The 20,492-nt window shown below is 40.7% G+C and overlaps 1 protein-coding gene across 1 annotated transcript in view; it reads right to left on the bottom strand.

Annotated features, from left to right (window-relative positions):
* The window catches only part of LOC124776526, a 128,818-nt gene extending 108,592 nt beyond the window's left edge, over nucleotides 1-20,226 (bottom strand). The window contains exon 1 of the mRNA XM_047251556.1: nucleotides 19,968-20,226. Within this exon, the coding sequence (XP_047107512.1) occupies nucleotides 19,968-20,226 (259 nt within the window). The remainder of the gene's footprint in view (nucleotides 1-19,967) is intronic.
* Nucleotides 20,227-20,492: the final 266 nt, after the last annotated feature.

Here is a 20,492-nt window from a genome sequence, read left to right as displayed (position 1 = left end):
GCACTTTGGACGGTGCCTCGTTTTCATCTCCATGGGCGTGGAAGCCGATGCCTTGGCTCCGACCATGGGAAAAGTTTTGGGCGTTTGTTTCTTAATCGCTGTAGTATCACCGATATTCGTTCTAAAAAAATACTGTAGGTTGGAGCAGTGAATCTGATGTTTAACGTTCTTTATACAGAAGCTGTGGAGCGAACTCTCCGATTGTTGTGGGAGGTACTCTGGAGCTCTGGAGCGTAGGAGCGAGGGGAGTTGTCTTGACTTTGCGTTACGAAATCTTGGAGTGAAGTCGTCTGGAGTTTGGCCTTCATTTAGGACCTTTCGTGCCCACTCCGGACACAGATAATCTCGCGCCGATGAGTGGCAGAGGCAGAAGAACATCACAGACGATGTACATCTGGCTGTCTCGCAACTGACGGTTTCGGCTGTACTGGTGGTAACGTGTGTCATACTGCTGCAGTCTGCCACAGCTACTAAATTGTATCTCCGGCGCAGGGTTTTGGGACTTTGGAGAAGTTTAGATGCAGTTGTACGTTGGTTATATTCAGTCGGTAATTGTCATTTCACATTTGTAAACGTTCGTGCTGCTCTCCAGACCTATTGGTCCTGGTACAACATCGCGGACAGAATTGCGTAACCACTCATTCAGCATCGGATGGTAATTTCAGTAGTTTCAGTTAACAGTATGCCTTCATCTACTTGTTCACCACCTAGTAATGTTTGCCACCATTTTTGTGTATCAACTGATTGTATTAATGTTCGTTTGTTGCAGAAATACAACGTAATCCGATTTTTTCCTAATACTTAAATATTGTACCCTGTTGCTCCCATTTCAATTTGAGTAATAAATGCAGTGTTTGAACTGGACCTTGATTCCACTTTTAGTACTTAGAAAATTCACCCCACACCATGTTACGTATTGCATGTGCACAGACCAGCGCCATAAACCAGTTACATGGGCATAGCTTGGTCTCATTTAAACAACTAACGTCCACTAAAATTATTTGTGTTTCTGTTGCGTAACATTTGATAGGTAATTGTTTTCATGAAGGCTGAGCCAGCCGCTACGTCCGAGCGGTTCTAGGTGCTTCAGTCCGGAACCGCGCTGCTGCTACGGTCGCAGGTTCGAATCCTACCTTGGGTATGGATGTGAGTGATGTCCTTAGGTTATTTAGGTTTAAATAATTCTAAGTCTAGGAGACTGATGACTTCAGATGTTAAGTCCCATAGTGTTTAGAGCCATTTGAACCATGAAGGCTGTCTGGCTCACTCAGGTGCAGGCAGAGCGAACTCTTTTTTTCCGACATATATTCATAATTCTGTTGGTATCTTGCACGGCACTGTACTTAGTAGCTCAAGTGGCCGCGCGGGATTAGCCGAGCGGTCTAGGCGCTGCAGTCTGAACTGTGCGGCTGGTCCCGGCGGAGGTTCGAGTCCTCCCTCGGGCATGGGTGTGTGTGTGTGTGTGTGTGTGTGTGTTTGTCCTTAGGATAATTTAGACTAAGTAGTGTATAAGCTTAGGGACTGATGACCTTAGCAGTTAAGTCCCATAAGATTTCACACACACACAGTAGCTCAAGTTTTTAATTTAGGGAAGAGAAAACAGTTTTCAGCACGATGTAAATGTAAATATCGTATGAGTTTCTTGGCCGGGATACACCACGGAGTGAGTTCAGCCGTCTTTTGGAAGGGGTGATCGTTTTCCGCGCATACGGACTCCTTTCCTCGTGCATACATGCGCGGTATGTGTATTTGTAGAGTGTAGACGAGTATAATGGATGCCTGAAAAGTATATAATAATTTTTGTGTTGTACGATGATGATAAGTGAGATGGTGAAACCTGGTAGTCTATTTATTTAAAATTGCCTTTTTGGTCTCTTGTCAGCTATGTTTACATATTCCGTATGTACAGTATATCAGGGGTATTCATCATTTATATAAAACAATTTGGCACTTCAAGTAATAATTCTCATCGAATTCATGTCATCTTCACTTTCGATTTGAATTGTGCGTCCTGAGTTGGTAGTAACTCTCCATGATATCTGGTTGGAAAAATCTAAATGTTATCGACTATAAATGGAGAATAAATACAGTGTGGCACGGTAGATGTGTTGAGGATGGTATCTTTATTTATCTATTTCAAGTAAGAGCAACACAGTGACTGTTAAAGATGATGATGTTGACGCATGCGTGGTGATGCCCACCGGCACTGACCGGAGAAGGTCACCAGTGTCGCAGGCGGCCACTCCCGGTCACTTGCGGGAGAGCCCTTTGATGTCCGCCGCCCGCCAATACTGCGATACACCGACCTGTAACCGCCCGTTCCAATCCGGGATTTAACGAGCTGCGTTTCATTTCGTCCATCAGTCAGGGTCAGAGAGCAATTCCACTGCCAGAACCGAAAATGTACGCACCAACAGGTTGGCCGAAAATCTGCGAAACGTTGTATGGTTATCTGTCGAGTTCTGGAGTTTCTAATTCTTTATCGCTGTGAGAACAACGTTCGTTTGCAACAATTCCATCGGTCATCAGGATTAGGATAGTGCCTCTTCAACCCAGGAATCATTCGTCGAACTGTCTTTGGCTGTTCTGACATGAAACAATTTATCGTGGCTATAGCTCGTTGCTTAAATCAACTTGCAATTGAGACGCAGTTCGATGGTTAGAGTTCCAACCGAGACAAATATTTAATTATTACTGATGCCCCTTTTGTGACAAAAGAAACATGTAATCACAATTCTGTTATGCAGACTAAGCAGACAGTCTAAAGGGCACAGCGACCGTCCTGTAATGAAATACTTTTATTGTATTTTACAGCTTTGGATCACACAAATAGTTTCATAATCGGTTTCGGCTTCTTACCAAATCATCAGATCCCTACTGCGACCGCATCTCCCGGCCTGTTCCGTTGACGAATTTTTATGTAATTTACTCAAATCATCTTGTGATTACTTGCTAAAAGGTATAAACCGGTAATAAAACAGTTTGTGGAATCAGAAGTCACTGGTTTGATTGTTATGTCATATTAACTGAAGACGTTTCCAGAATGTAGATTCAGTTATACGGACAAATAAGCTTCATGCTTAAACTGTAGACTGCTTTAAATAACACTGCTGTTCATTCACGTGATGAATTAAGCATACACTTGCACTGTTAATTCAGCGTAAGAACGATTTAACAAAGTACTATTCTCAAAGTAACAGTTGCAAAGTCATTCAAAACCAACCGGGAACAGATAAGCGAGTTCAGGTGCAATATTTATTCACCGATTCAATACCTTATTGATGTATATGTGTACGTCCGCTCCCGCTAGCTGAGTGGTCAGCATGACAGAATGTCAATCCTAAGGCCCCGGGTTCGAGTCCCGGCTAGGTCGGAGATTTTCTCCCCTCAGGGACTGGGTGTTGTTTTGTCTTAATCAACATCATCTCATCCCTATCGACGCGCAAGTCGCCGAAGTGGCGTCAAATCGAAAGACTTTCACCCGGCGAACGGTGAGCCCGACGGGAGGCCCTAGTCACACGACATTTATTTATTTATATGTGTACGCTAAATGTGTGGCGTATTTACGACAGTAATGGTTACTACTACAACAACAGAATATCCCCTTTACGTCAAATACTTCCGTTCACCTAGTACTTAAAGTATATAGGGGAAAATTCGTATTATTGGATATTCGAACGAACAGTTTCTTCTATGCATTTACGTCCTAAACATCATGGCTTTTTTATTAATTATTATTAGTCTCTTTCGACGGAGTAGTTACTGGTCCACTTTTAACGCAGAACTCCCGTCGAAAATCCTGATAGTGGTTACAAAACTGCTGAATTTAATTTTCTGTCAACAGCGTTAGGTAGTTATTGTATGTGTCGTATTGTACAGATGTCATCTAGTGATAAAGATTCATTTCTGAAAGATAACAGTTATCAAAATAAAACTGTGGTTCAATGAATGTACTTAAGTGTGTCATTACTTCCAGTAAAAAACCAAGCTCCGTCCGAAGAGGCCTCGGAAGGCTCAACGGTACCGACCGACCGCCGAGTCATCCTCAGCCGACAGGCGTCACTGGATGCTGATTTGGAGGGGCATATCGTCAACACCTCACCCTTCTGACCGTTGTTAGTCTTCGTGAACGGAGTTGCCACTTCTCAGTCATGTAGCTCCTTGTCTGACCTCATAAGGGTTGAATATGGCTTTAATGTACAAAATTTGGTGCAGATTTGCTTCCGTGTAATCACCGACGGAACAATTTGCTACACAGACATCAGAAAGAAATTAAAGGAATATATCGAAGTTTTTCCATGGTGCAATGCTGTATTAACCATTAGGTCTTGAATCTCGAAAACCTTGGTATGTATATGACTGTCAAATTATGGAATTATCAATTGTACAAACTGTAAACCCGTCGAAAACAGGAAACGTTGCACAGAACAGATGTATGCATCGGTGGATACTCACACTACATTGGTTTATGAGGCAATATGTTTTCATTGATCCTATTGTGACAAACCCTCGTCCTTTCAAAAACATGGAACACATTCAGAGGGTGTCACCTAGGGTCGTAAAATACTGTAGGCTACCACATACTACCATAAATAAACGTAAACTACAGTACGTTTCCTAGGAGGTTTGGTCAGTTAAGATTGTACCCATGTAACATGTACGTTGGATGTGTTGGCTACCTTCTGGGAGTTACTTCATACAGTTCGCTTTCTTTGTATATACAGTCAGTGTCTTACTAGATTCCCTTAAAAACCGGTTGTGGTTAACTGTCTATAAACAGAGGGAAGATACATAGATGGCCTGGTTTGTTCTACTTAAAGGTCCTGTCTGCCACTTAAGAATAAACAGTATTTATAGGAAAACTGAAATCATCAATGTTAAACACAGATTTTACTCGAAAGTTGTTGATCTGTAACATGAAACAAAGGAATGTTGTAAAAACAAAAAAATAGTGATTTATCACACAGCGCTAGAAAACGCAATTTCCTCAACAAGAAGGTAGCATAAAAAAGTCACAAAACAAAAATGAGTACATCACTTCAACACTGCGTCAGGTGTATACGAAACATGTTTCTGTCATTGATAAACTACTTTTGCATTATCAGGAAACTCTTGCCTTTGATCATAAAGCAGAATGTTCTGTTAGTTACCAAATAACAACAATAATTATATATTTTTATATTTGTAAATGTAAACTGTACCTGCATCAAAAATAATTGCTTCTCTTACACCAAAGCACAGAACTTACGCAATCAGATAATTACTATTACTTATAAAATGCAACTTACATTCTGCAAAGAATATAAAATACACAATGGGCTAACACTGAATGATTTGCGATTATAATTATGTGCAAAAGAAACAACCAAACAAAAAAAAAGTTGTCGGCTTCCATTCTCTCTCTCTTACGAATTCATTTACGTTTCTTTCCAGATAGATATTACCAATACCACCAATAACATTTCCATTTACTACGGTATTTATATAGTGTACCAAACTACCGAATGGTAAACGGTAGAGCAACTCTAGTGTCACCAAAAGATGACTTGTAGTATGTATCGCTTCAGTTTTGAGGAATTATTGGTTGACTAACAACGTAAACCCTGCAGTACAAATGGACTTGCAATTTTTATTAATACTTTTTCGTCACACAGTTCCATATCATGTGCCACTAAACAACTTCTTAAGAACAAGGCTACTTTTCTACGAATATTCACAATGAGCATTCTACATAAACTGATTGCAAAATTAAAAAGAAGAGCGTGCCAATCAGCGGAAGTTCACACAAGAAGGCTCGAACAGAAGTCACGCTGGACAGCAGCGCCAGTTGCCACCCGTGTACATAGCACTCTTGGCCGAGAAAGTGACATGCTACATTGTTGACACAAATGGCTATGCTCTCCTCAGTTATATTACGATTGAGGAGATTTAGCTGTATATCTTATACAGGTTCCACGTAATTTACTTTTTTTTTAAAAAAAAACTTAACAGTTCACAGAATTACTACCATACAATGTTCTGTAACTCGCAATAGTTACTGCATATTGGTATAACCAACTTCGTTCACAACTACAGATTTGTTCGTCAAAGGAAATGCACGTATTTTTACAAGTTTTAAAATTAAATTAGGTATTTGTTTGTTAAAGGAAATGCACTTATTTTTACCTGTTCCAAAACAATGGCCTCACTGCTAAAATATTAAACTACCGTCCACTATCCTTGACATCGATTTGTTATCGAATATTAGAACTTATTCCGAGCCCAAACACAGTGAGGTATGTGGAACGTAATGAACTGCTTTATGCCAACCAGATGGCTTTCGAAAACGATATGTGAAAAACAAATCACTCTTTTCTGACATGACGTAGTGAAATATTTGGATCAAGGCAGTCAGGTAGATGCAGTATTTCTTGATTTTCGAAAAGCGTTTGAATCAGTACCGCATCTACACTTATTGTCAATAAGTAGAATCATATGGGATATCAAGCGAAATTTGTGACTGGCTTGAGGACTGTTTGACAGGGAGGTTGGAGCACGTTATCTAGTATGGAGAGTCTTTATAGTACGTATAAATAACTTCAAGTGTGCCCCTGGGAAGTGTATTGGGCTCCTTGCTGTTCATGTTGTATGTTGATGACTTTATGGACAATACCAATTCAGAATTTTTGCAGATGACTCAGTTATCTATAGTGAAGTACTGTCTGAAAGAAGCCACATAAATAATCAGTAAGATCTTGATAAGGTTTCAAATTGGCGCAAAGATTGGCAACTTGCTTTAAATGTACAGAACATTGTGCTCTTCACAAAACGAAAAAACATATTATTCTATTAACTGTTATATAAATGAGTCCGTTGGAATCGTTCAACTCCTACAAATACCTGGACGTAAAACTTCGTAGGAATGTAAAATGGACTGATCAGGAAAGCTCATTCCATTTTTGTGTTAAGCGGTTTCTAGCCTTAGATTTACTGGTAGACTACTTGGGACGTGCTGTGAATCTACAAAGGAGATTTCTTGAAAGTCACTCCTGCGATCCAGGCTAGAACACTGATGAAGTGTATGAGACCCGTGCCGAACAGGACTTCCAGGGATATAGAACATATACAAAGAAGTGCAACACGGATGTTTGTTCGACCCGTGGTAGAGTGTCACAGATATACTGAAGAAACTGAACCGGCAGACGCTTGTAAATAAACTCAAATTATCTAGAGGTAGCTCACTGACAAAGTTTCAAGAACCTGCTTTAAATGATGACTCTAGGAATATGCTATAACCAAATACTTATCGCTCACACAGGGATCATGAGGAGAAGGGTCCATTAATTACATCACAGACAGAGTCATTTAAACTATCATCCTCCCTGCGCTTCATATATGAATGGGACAGTCAGAAAACATAATAACTGGTACAACGGAACATACCTTCTACCTTGCACTTTACAGTGGTTAGCAGAGTATAGATGTAGACGGACATTTTAGATTGTTTATTCATTTTTGTAACTTTAATTTCAAGATTGCTGCCTATGAAACCATTTCAAAACTCGGAAGGTCGGATTTTGAAAGATGAGCTGTGCAGCTAATCTACAACGTTTCTAGCTACATTAGTAATCTAAAATATTCCTGAGTCGTTGTATAAGCCTCTCGACTACGTCTAAAGCAAGTTCGTTGAAATTGGAAAGGTGTAGATTCTGCTGATGTAAAGAAGCCGGATGAAGCCTACTGCCTTTATGGGCTCTTCTGTACTCGCTTCTGGCTTCGATACGATACTTCGCCTACCCGTCTGTCTCTCTTGCTCACGTTCTCCTACGACGTAACACCTTCGTGGCACAGCGCAAGCCAATTTTGTGAGCGTGGAACAAAGGATCTGAATCAGGGCTGTTTGCTCATTGTTATGCACCCTGGCGGACTACTAAAGCGCTACGTTGCCGCTATCGACAACCCACTCTGCGGAGTAACAACTAGCTTCAAGAAAGGCTGTCTCATCAGTGGCCTACTCACGTAACACAGACACCCCTTTTGTCGTTACAACAGCGTCTTATGAAACCGTCGTGTGCGGACCAGATCCAGAATCGAATCCTAGTTGGCCAAGGAACTGAAACGTACCATGTGTACACCCCTTATTCTTGAATTTCGCAGACAAGAGTGAAGAATTGTATTCGATATAATTCCTGTGTTCGGTACACAAAAACTAAATTTTATTCACTAATCTCTGCCCATTATCCAAAGTTACAAACGACATGCGGATTGGTGCTCCGCGAAGTAGGATTCATATGTTGAGAACACTTCGTTAATTGTTTCTTCGATTTACATTCTTGCCTTTGTCTTTTCTCAACATGTTTTTATATAAACAGTAATGCAGATAAAAGTTTAAGCATTTGTGGTTTTAATATACCTGGTGATTCAAAGAGAAAGAACACATTTCGGTTGTTTATTACAGACATACTACAAAAGACAGATAGTTGGTAGTGGGAGGGGGGGGGGGGAGAGGCTTGACCTGGGGGTATGGAGTATATTTAACATTTTGGAAGACGAATGGCGACTTTTAAATAGCCATAAAATTGTTCCATTTCCAGCCCTGTTAAAAAGCTTCGTAACACCGATTTTTAAATAATTTTCTTGAAAGAAAACCACTTGACTACACTAAATTTTTTACTTTCCTTGGCAGCTTGTGGGGGGGGGGGGGGTCTTTTTGAATCATCCTGTACTTTACCGATGCAAGATTCAGGTAACACCCTCAAAAATGAAGCTCTTATATTATCACTTAACATGACATCAAGTAGTACAACCTAACTTTAATGACAACTGTCCCTGCATTTTGTTGTCTTCTTGACAGAGTTCATAGGCTGCTTTTGATTGCTGACTTTCAGAAGCTAACGATGTGGCTATGCAACTCAAATATTTATGTTGTTCCTTCTAAAATTGTACAGGTAGGTCCGATCATGTGATTACGCATTGCTAATGTTTCTTGTTTAAGATCTAGAAGGCGAGCTTTCAGATAATATCAAAACTGTAATAGTAGGTCCGTAGGTCCGTAGGTCCGTTTGTGTTCCATATCGCCGGTTATACTTTTCTTGTGTTATTCTGTAACATATGAACGTCTTCCTCATCCTCACCAACAGCCGTATCAGTAACTAAAAGTAAATCCTTAATGGTATTGATTGCTTTCGCACAGAATAAAACATCTTGACAATGAACGTTTTTGAATCTTGGGTCGGGCAACGTTGATGTGGTCCAAGTTTTCAGTTAATTACCTATTGCAGTATTTATTGATGAATAAATAGGATATTATATGTATTAGCATGTTGCTTCTTACGGCGTTCTACAGTTTTAGCATTTAAAATCCTTGTCAAAAACATCAGTGATTTGTGGTTGTTTAATATTGGCTATCAATGTTCAGATGACTATAAAGTAGTCGAAATCAGAAATCGATGTACTGACTCTGAATAAAGGCTTTTGTTAAATTCCTTGAAGGAAGTTTCATCTCCAAATAATACTAATCATCTCAGAGGAGAGTAAGTCGTTGGAAATCAGATAGAAATATTGTTACTTGTCAGAACTAAACTATGGAGAAACTGCAGTTAACCTGAAATATTTGAAAAAAAGAACTCTTTCCGAAAGCCTTCAAATTTCAGTTAAACTGCTTCCTCTCCTTCACAAGCCTGAGTTTAATATTTAAGCGCTCGGCCCAGAGCTACAATCCAATTTCCAGGCAAACATTTTTGTGCGGTTATATCTGAGAACAGTGTAAACTTTCCCGCTGAAATCTTTGCGTATTGCGGTTTTGAGACGGCAATGGGTGAACCAGACCACTTGAATTGCGTTATTTGAATGGGCAGTGAACCTGTTGTTAAAGCGGCTCCTATGCGATCTGTGGCCAGCTTACGGAACTAAAGGTGGTACGCTCTCCATGTAGATCATCTTCTTCTCCGGATATCGTGCCGTACATGTCTATAGCACTGCAGCTGTTGGCTGGGGATTAAACTATTAATCTGAATGAAGTCCCGTGCTCCAGTCGGCCCCATCTCCACGAATAGTTGCTTACAGAGATAAATGATCGGTATGGAGATTTAACTCATCAGGGACTGGTCTCAGTTACCCTGGATGCCGTGGGCTGCTGTTTTGAACACATTTTTCAAAAATCATTGCTTTGTGACTGTAACTGAAATAAATTTACGTGATATTTCAATTGGAATTACGAAATTTTATTTATCTAATCTTAAAAATCTTATTATAAAATATTAAAATTAGGACACTTACGAAATGTTTCGCCAAATAATGTATTTATTCCGAACAAACAACAATTGCAGATACCGTACGTGCATATAATTTGTATGAGTGTGGTATGTTTAAAATATTCAGGCATTCAAAGCGCTATATCACAATTTATAGAAAATTTCTTTTCGGCACGTTGTTCGCTTGTGGCTCCTAGAAGGCTTGCAATACTATCTGCAGAATCTTGTTTGGGGGTGGTCTTTTATGATACTTTTTACTAGCATAGTTGTGTTTTGTTCATTTAAGCGATACAATATTTCAAACACTTCACTATGTTATTTTATTTCGTGCATTACTAACCTGATAATTCAGCTACAGAGAAAACATCAACTTTTCCTTCTGAACCGTAATCGCCGATTTCTTCTTCGTACCATAGAATATCACAATGCCAAAACTGTGTGCATGGAGCGTGAAATGTCGGTCAACAAAGTCACACATAGCAGACGAAAGCTGTATGGAACTTAACACAAAGCGGAAAATACAACGCTCTTTTTCATAGTACAGATAGATCAGAATTTGAAAATTACGTGGTAGGACAACGCAGAGCTCCTTCCTTGGATTGTTTACAATCTCCATGGCTGACAATAGAGGATAGGAAGCGCAATGTCAACCACGCACTTAAACGCACAGAGCGAGCAAGACTCGCCTGGCTAAATGCCTCTGTTCGAGTTCTACTCGGGCTCCGTCCACAATATATTAAGCGTGATGAGGAATGAAACTGAAATCCACGCTGCTCACTGTTAGAAATTAACGTCTTTGCCGACGAGGGACGAGGTCATGGACAGACGATACAAAATATAAATCCGTAGTGCAGTGAGGAAGGCTCTTGAGAATTTCACATGTTAGCGCATTTGATTGCTTTTAAAGTATGCGAGATGCACGGTGGTCATAAGGCTTAATCACTCGTTTATTCCAGAATCATAAATTTTGTGCATATACGCAGTGCATTAAAGACATAAGCATTAAATGTAATAGTGATCCCTAATTTCTTTCATCTTATCAAATCTCTATCATCAACAGGTGTTTCCTAAAGGCTGAGAAACTAGTTTTGATACGCCAATAAAGTAGCTCAAATCATCGATCACTAGATGGAAGTCACAACCCAGTCATAGGCGTATGTAGTTAGCTGCACTTTTACAACACCCCTGTACACACTTGTTGCAACATCCCTATAGACCTCCGTAGAATGAACCTGTGTAAGAGGAATAGCGTATAGCTGTGGATTTAGCATAATGACTCATTGAAATCGTTGATAGTGTCAAGTAATTGCTAATGTAGGATGCTTTTAGTGTTTTTTTTTTTTTTTTTTTTTTCAATATCGTGTGCTGTTTCTCGCTTTTCACTGTTCTTATGGGGCCATCCATACAGATGTTTTAACGGAGTTGTGCCCCATAAATTCGATAACGATTCAGTTCTCAGATCTATAACACCAACAAAAACCAAGCAGAACAAATAAAAGTCAGTTGCCTAATTTGATAAAACCTGGCGATTTTAGAACGAATCTCACAGACTATGGCCACAATGTGGAGGTTTTATGTTGAAGAAGCAGAAACACTATAGCATGCGGGCAGTGAGGCCGTATAAGATAAATTAGGACCCTTACATAGGCATAAAGAACATACAAGCGATAATTTTTGTAACGTTCTCGCATACAAAGTACTCTCCGACATGCAGTGCAATGGTTTGCGAAGAGTGCACGCATGTACATGGAGATAGGGAACAGGGCTGTAGAGCGCAGTAATGAAAGGATAAAGTTATAGAACCGTCGGATCGTATTACGCTCGTGGCAGTAAATCGAGATTTGGTCTTTGAAATTCCTTACAGACCATGTTTCTCATGACTTTAGCGCAACTCGGCAACATGAAGATATTCGAAGAACGGAACTGGTCCTAAGACAATAAATGTGTAATTTAATTTAATTATTCCTTGTAATTCGTTTGTGTATCACTTTTCATGTCTAAAATACCTCTTGAAGTAGTCTTGCCAAGTACTAATTTTACTTTATTTTATATGTTTCTTTTTATTTAGTGTAAACTGTTTATAGACACTGTTTCGCGAGATTAGTGTTAATTTTTACTTGTTTGCTGGCATTAGTATTAATTTATTGTTCAAATTTTTTACCTTCTAAATTGCATTACCACCGCACTGTCAAAGTTAACATTTACTATGTGCTCGTGTCCCAGTCCACATGAATAACATGTTGCTCTGTGTTGTTTGCAACCATTGTACCTTACTTGGTGACGATTATCAGTTAAAGTCTGAGGATGGCATTCTAAGCCGAAAACTTGTTACCCAGAATAACTTAATCCTTTAGAACGTAAGCAGTATGGCTCTTTTAATTTTTCTAGGTACAAGGTGGTACACTAACGAGCAAGTATGGCTACGCAGTCCTCGCCCTAAGCAACTAGTTTTAATGATACTTACAATTTAACTTGCAAAAGAACTCCGTTATTGAGGAATTGACAATATGTTCCCCATAGGTTTTAATATACTATAGAGCACTTAAAGGGCAGAACTCAAAGTATTTACAAATGTTGCACAAAACACAACCTCATGTCTTCCAACAAAGAAAGCAGTAAAAATGCTGGAAACTTCTTATGGCGGGGTATTGTGTGTATCCCTTCAGGTTTTCATGAAATCGGCCGCTAGATTGAAACACCGACCAAGAAACATCACTTATTCCTACGTAAAATATCCTTCGGATACGGCTCTCACCCACTAACATCCACATTGAGAATTTATAATGTTTTATTGTCAATACCCAAGTTTCAGTTACAAAGTCTGAATGCATATTAAAAGGAGTGTGTGAAAGGGATATACGTGTCTAACTCGTTGGTTTATTTCAGCCATATTACGTCTGTTTTCCGCTATTTTATTTGTGTTTTGTTATTCATCTACATTTACAGCTCATATAAGATGAGATGGGATCCCTCTGTTTCTTAAAATCTTCCACTTTTTCGATTTACTTTATCAGACGCCATTTGATAGTCAATGAGCCAAAACAATTCATAGGGTTTTTATTAGTTTTGTCATAATGAAGATATACCATTATCTTCCTTAGCGGAAACAATATTGGGCATTGATAATTTCCGCGAATGGTAATAGTCGTTCTGTTAAAACTGTAGCATAAATTTATAAAATACATTTGGAATACATTGATGATTATTTCCTTTCTCAAATTCGGGAAATCGCATGTTACATTAAACAAAAAGTGCTTCTATGTGAAAACAGGTCGTTACGAGGCTCGGGGCGAGCAGAGTAAGTCTTGCATGTAATACCTGGAAGATTATCAGTGCTGATGCAGAAGTTGCAAAAGAATTACGAGCACAAAAAGCTATCACAAATTAATGTTCAGAACTATTTGTACGTAAAGCAGAAAATAAACAAAGATATTCTACAAAAAATGTAAAAATAATTATATAAATCATGTAACCAGCACACTTGTGGTGCGATTTCAGTACATCGATTTGGGAATAGAAACTCGAATATTTGTTGTATAAATATGCATCGCAAATTTCTGTTGCGCAAGAGTCGATAGCAGTAGCTTAATTAAGGTAACGTGAATTTCATTTGAGGATATCACGAAGGTAAGGAATTCTCTCCTAGATGGACAGCGGAGCGCCGGTGGTGTAGTGTATCTCAAATAACTGACCTGTAAATTCCCATAAAGCCCCGAAAATGGCTGGCAAATGAGAATTTATTGTGCATGTGAACAAAATGCGAGATCAACAACCGTGCGCATTTGTGTAAGCCATATAGCCTGACGGACGGGTCGTCCGATAATCTGATCAAACTTCCAAACTATGAGGAAGAGAAAGGAAACGCAACTGTTTTGTTAGATGGAAAACTCTTGTAGAGGAAATGAAGCCGAAGATGAACAGTAAATGTTTTTCTCCTATTACTTTCAAATAATTATTCCAAACTCTTTTCTATTGCTACTTGTTTCTTCAAAAGACTATATGCCAGACGTCAATCCACACCATAATGGTGAAATAGTAGGATATTGCTTAATGAAATTAATCTCTTTTTGAAAATCGAAATATAGTATGAATACTGTTAGATACAATGTTAAACGCTGAACGTGAAGAAGACGGAGATGTGTAAGGTAAATAAGTACATATGAAAGCAGAGCAAATACGTGTTGGAGCTAAATGCGTGAAATGTAGTTCCATTACTTGTTGTCATATATTTCACAGAAACAGAGTCATGAACGGACCGAAATGGCCATACATATTTTGACTATTATATTTCAACCTGAAAGTTGTGGCATTGTGCTACAGCCTACTGGCTACCCTCGATTGACATGTAGATACGATCTACAGGACTCTTCTTAAATATGGCAAACGCATGAAAGCAGTACGACGCTAGTTAATGCTCCAAAGGACTTTGTTGGCCTTCCTGTGTCCGCTGTAGTAATCGTCGTTCAGGGCTCTGTACAAAGATAATTTGTCGAGGTAATGAACCAGGAAGCTTTTCATAACCGTTTATGTTCTGACAATGCTCGAATATTCTATTAGTTAAGATAAATTTGATGCACGTATTACAACATAAGACACAAAAACAAAACAAAAGTTGAGAAGTATGCTGCTAATATTGTCGAGAGACATTACTGTACGCTTCTAAGGAACGAAGGCATTTAACACAAAATTCAGGAATTAATGTAATGTTCCCCCTTTCCACACAGATATGATGCTAATGACTCACAGCTCTTCTTCCATTTTTTCTAAAATCTTTCTTGTTCCTGTTATCAGATAAAACTTTTTCCACTTTTCAACCACAAATTATATATACATAATTTATATATATAATTATATACATATATATAATTTTCGATTGAAAAGTGGAAAATGCTATAGTGACGAGCATGTATTGAAAGTGGCTGAAGGACGGTGAAATTATGGTTAGGCAACAAATTGTTGTACGCCCACCCTTCATGACAAAACGTGAAGGTCAGAGGTTTGCCTATTATGTAAAACAGGATAGGCTGCGATCTGTTACAGAACTAAGGACAGTGTGCAGTGCAGTTGCAGGTACACGTGTTTCGGAGCACATCATTCAGAGGACATTGTTGTACATGGGGATCCCCAGCAGACCACCCCTGCGTGTTACAATGCTGACCCAACATCGTCGTCATTTACAATTACTATGATCACAGGGCCGTTGAGATTGACCTTGTATCAGTGGAAACATGTTGTCTGGTCGGATGAATCTCGTTCCTTGTAATACTAGGCCCGCGGTCGTGCAGACGAAAGCTGCTCGGAACATGAACTGTGGCATGGACGTATGCTTGTGTCGTCACTATTATGCAGTAGGTGTTAATGAATTGAATTTTCATGTAACCTGTGGTAAGTCTCATCTATTAAATATCTTGGTATAGCTTTGGAAAGCAATATGGAGTGCAACGAACATGTAATGGTGTAGGGGAGGCGAATGGTCAAACTGTAGGGAAGTGTGCTTTATTTGTAAAGGAGACCACATACAGGACACCCATTCTTGTGTCTTTCTCAAGTTTTCAGAATCCAAAACAACTCTGATTAAAAGAAGACATCAAAGCAATTGAGAGATGGGCTGCAAGATTTGATAGTGGTAGTTTTTAAGAACACTGAGAAATTTAGAGAGCCGATATGCGAAGCTGACTTCATAACAATTCTACTAAGCCAATGTACATTTCGCATAAAGTCGCCACTCACAGCTTGACTGGTGGGGCGACACACACATCCCCCTGCGCCACTGAGTGTGTCGCCGACCCATTAGACTGTGAATGGGCACACTGTGACTGCTTAGCGGTTCCTAACTTCCTGGAATGATGGAGTGTGGGATGGCAGGTAACAGTCCGCCAGCAAGCCAAAGCAGCTGGGCCACAGATCCGACCACTATACAATCACCCACATAAATAAAGGTGAACGGGCCGGAGGAGACTCGTTAGGCAGGAGGTTGGCCTGTGTTGGGGGCCTTAGAGACCATGAAGGACTTAGGGCACGTACAGAGGCCCACAGATAGTTCTTTTCCCTTGGAACAGGAAAGGAAGTGGCAAGCAGGGGTACAGGGTATCCTCTGTCATCCACCAACCCGGTGGCTTGCGAAATATGTATATAGATGTAAAAGTAATCGACGGTACCATGACGACTGTGGACTGTAGTTGTGGTCTTCAGTCCGAATCCTGATGCAGCTCTCCATGCTACTCTATCCTGTGTGAGGCTCTTCATCACTGACTAACTACTGCATCTAAATCCATCGGAATCTGCTTACTGTATTCATCTCTTGGTCCCTCTCTAAGATTTTACCGCTCCCTCCCCTCTACATTTACCTGCAGTACTAAATTGGTGATCCCTTGTTCTTTTAGTGTGAGTCATATCAACCGATCCCTTCTTCTGGTCAACTTGTGCCACAAATTTCTTGTCTCCCCAATTCCATTCAGAACTTCCTTATTAGTTACGTAATCAACCCATTTAATGTTCAACATTGTTCAGCAGCACCACATCTCGAAAGCTTCTATTCTCTTTTTGTCTGAACTGTTTATCGTTTATGTTTCACTACCATACAAGGCTGCACCCCAGACAAATACTTACAGAAAACACTTCCTAACCCTTAAATCTGTATTCGATGTTAACAAATTTCTCTTCTTCGGAAATTATTTTCTTGCCATTGCTAGTTTACATTATATGCCCTCTATACTTCGGCCATAATCAGTTATTTTGCTGCCCAAGCAGCAAAACTCATCTACTACTTTAAGTGTATTGTTTCCTGATCTGAACCCCTTATCATCACCTGTTTTAATTCGACTACTTTCCATTATCCTTGTTTTGCTTTTGTTGTTGTACATCGTATATCTTCTTTTCAAAACACTGACCAATTCGTTCAACAGCTCTTTCAAGTCTTTTGCTGTCTCTGACAGAATTACAGCGTTATCGGCAAACTTCAAAGTTTTTATTTCATCTCCCTGAATTTTAATCCCTATTCCTAATTTTTCTCTGGTTTCCTTTACTGCGTGTCAAATGTACAGACTGAATAACGTCAGGAATGAGGTACAACCCTGTCTCCTGTCCCACACTCTCCTCAACCACTACATCCCTTTCACGCCCCTTGACTCTTATAACTGCCGTCTGGTTTCAGTACAAGTTGTTGATAGTCTTTCGTTCTCTGTATTTTACTCCTGCTACTTTCAGAATTTGAAAGAGGGTATTGGAGTGAACATTATGAAAAGCTTCCTCTAAGTCTACAAATGCCGTAAACGTAGGTTTGTCTTTTCTTAACCTCTCTTCTAAGATGAAGCGTAGAGTGAGTACTGCACAGCGTGTTCCTACATTTCTCCGGAATCCAAACTGAACTTCCATAAGGTCGGCTTGTACCAGTTTTTTCATTCTTCAGTAAGGAATTCGTGTTAGTATTTTGCAACGATGGCTTATTACACTGTTTAAATCATTACATTTGTCTTTAGCCACTCCCGGTTAGCAGTTTGCAGTCCATAGCAATCTCATGTTTTAAACAATTTCATTCCCCTTCACATGCTTCATTCGCTGCATTTTTATATTTCCTCCTTTCATCGATAAAATTCAATATTTGTTATGATATCCAAGGATTTCTACTAGGCATTGTCATTTTACCTATTTGATTCTCTGTTACCTTTACTATTTCATCTCTTAACGCTAAAAATTCGTCTTCTACTGTATTCCTTTCCCCTGTTTTATTCAACCGTTGCCTAACGCTGCCTCTGAAACTCTCAGCAACCTCTGATTCTTTCAACTTATGGAGATCCTGACTCATTAATTTCCTACCTTTTTTCTAATTCCTTCAGTTTTGATCTGGATTTCATAACCAAGAAGCTGTGGTCATAGCCCACATCTGAACCTGGAAATGTCTTACAACTTAAAATTTGCTTCCTATAAATTTCTGTGTTAGCATTATAAAGTCAATTTGATGCCATCTGGTGTGTAAAGGTCTCTTCCACGTATACAACATTCTTCTACGATTATTAAACCTAAAGACAACTATCATTAAATTATGCTCTGCGCAATATTCTACTGGCGGTTTCCGCTTTCGCTAAGTCCATATTCACCTACTATAGTCTACGGAGTATGACCTAGAAACTACACTACTGGCCATTAAAATTGCTACACCAAGAAGAAATGCAGATGATAAACAGGTATTCATTGGACAAATATATTATACTAGAACTGACATGTGATTACATTTTCACGCAATTTGAGTGCATAGATTCCGAGAAATCAGTACCCAGAACAACCATCTCTGGTCGTAATAACGGCCTTGATACGCCTGGGCAGTGAGTCAAACAGAGGCTTGGATGGCGTGTAAAGGTACAGCTGCCCATGCAGCTTCAACACGATACCACAGTTCATCAAGAGTAGTGACTGGCGTATTGTGACGAGCCAGTTGCTCGGCCACCATTGACCAGACGTTTTCAATTGGTGAGAGATCTGGAGAATGTGATGGCCAGGGCAGCAGTAGAACAGTTTCTGTATCCATAAATAACCGTACAGGACCTGCAACATGCGGTCGTGCATTATCCTGCTGAAATGTAGGGTTTCGCAGGGATCGAATGAAGCGTTGAGCCACGGGTCGTAACACATTTAAAATGTAACGTCCACTGCTCAGAGTGTCGTCAAAGCGAACAAGAGATGACCGTGACGTCAAACCAATGGCACCCCATACCATCACGTCGGGTGATACGCCAATACGGCGATGACGAATATGCATTCACCGCGATGTCGCCAAGCACGGATGCGACCATCATAATGCTGTAAAAAGAACCAGGATTCTTCCGCAAATATGACGTTTTCCCATTCGTGCACCCAGGTTCGTCGTTGAGTACACCATCGCAGGCGCTCCTGTCTGCGATGCAGCGTCAAGTGTAACTGCAACCATGGTCTCCGAGCTGATAGTCCATGCTGCTGCAAACGTCGCCGAACTGTTCGTGCAGATGGTTGATGTCTCGCAAACGTCCCCATGTGTTGACTCAGGGATCGAGACGTAGCTGTACGATCCGTTACAGCCATGCAGATAAGATGCCTGTCATCTCAACTGCTAGTGATACGACTCCGTTGGGATCCAGCACGGCGTTCCGTATTACCCTCCTGAACCCACCGATTCCATATTCTGGTAACAGTCATTGGATCTCGACCAACTCGAGCAGCAATGTCGCGATACGATAAACCGCAATAGCGATAGGCTACAATCCAAACTTTATCAAAGTCGGAAACTTAATGGTACGCATTTCTCCTCCTTACACGAGGCAACACAACAACGTTCCACCAGGCAACGCCAGTCAACTGCTGTTTGTGTATGAGAAATCGGTTGGAAACTTTCCTCATGTCAGCACGCTGTAGGTGTCGCCACCGGCGCCAACCTTGTGTGAATGCTCTGAAAAGCTAAGCATTTGAATATCACAGCATCTTCTTCCTGTCGGTTAAATTTCGTGTCTGAAGCACGTCAGCTTCGTGGTGTAGCAATTTTATTGGCCAGTAGTGTACTTCAGCATTATTGGGAACCACTTGCATCTCTTAATGTTTGATTGTCTTCCCAGACGGTGACGGCGTCTCCCGACAGGATAATTACCGGTGTCACAAGGCTAGGTTCGCACTATTGTGAATTGGGGAACACGGTAGTGAGCTGGCGTTGATGCCTCGCCGTAGGCTCTGCGTGGGGTGGGGACCCAGTCGTAGGCGGCTATTACCGACCCTGCGGTGGGGTGGCGCCTCCCCGCCGGCGCGTGTCTGGTGTCCCTGGGGAGTGGGTGGTGGTGGCCGCAGCGTGCCGGCGCCGGCGGACCGTCTCCGTTAATTGGCGTGGCAGGCGCGTTGCGGGCAGCGGGCAGAGGGCGCTAATGGCCGCGGCGCCCACGCGATCACGCGACGCGGCAAAGGCCAGGGGCGGGCCGGCCGGCCGGCGAGGACGTTTGCCTCCGGTGCTGGACTGCGTGCCCGCCGCCCTTGACATGCGACCTTTCTCCAGGACCGGGATTGTTAATATGTAGCGAATCAACTGGATCCGCTTATCCCGCATACAATTCTCGTACACGGTAATGCGATTTCGGAGAAACGCAAATCTCATGAAGGTAGTTCTCGGAATTCAGTTCGTGGGATTAAACGTGGCTTCACTGCAGCCAATAGATATCTTCGGTTTACTTTGTTTTGCTTAAATATAAAACCAATTCGCTTACCCCAAAGTTAAATAACAATCACACAAATTTGGTCGTAGTGTAT

This window comes from Schistocerca piceifrons, chromosome 1 (assembly GCF_021461385.2).
Source record: "Schistocerca piceifrons isolate TAMUIC-IGC-003096 chromosome 1, iqSchPice1.1, whole genome shotgun sequence".
In the NCBI taxonomy this organism is placed as follows: Eukaryota; Metazoa; Arthropoda; class Insecta; order Orthoptera; family Acrididae; genus Schistocerca; species Schistocerca piceifrons.
The sequence above is the reverse complement of the archived record's forward strand: the minus strand, read 5'-3'. Positions and strand labels throughout refer to the sequence as shown.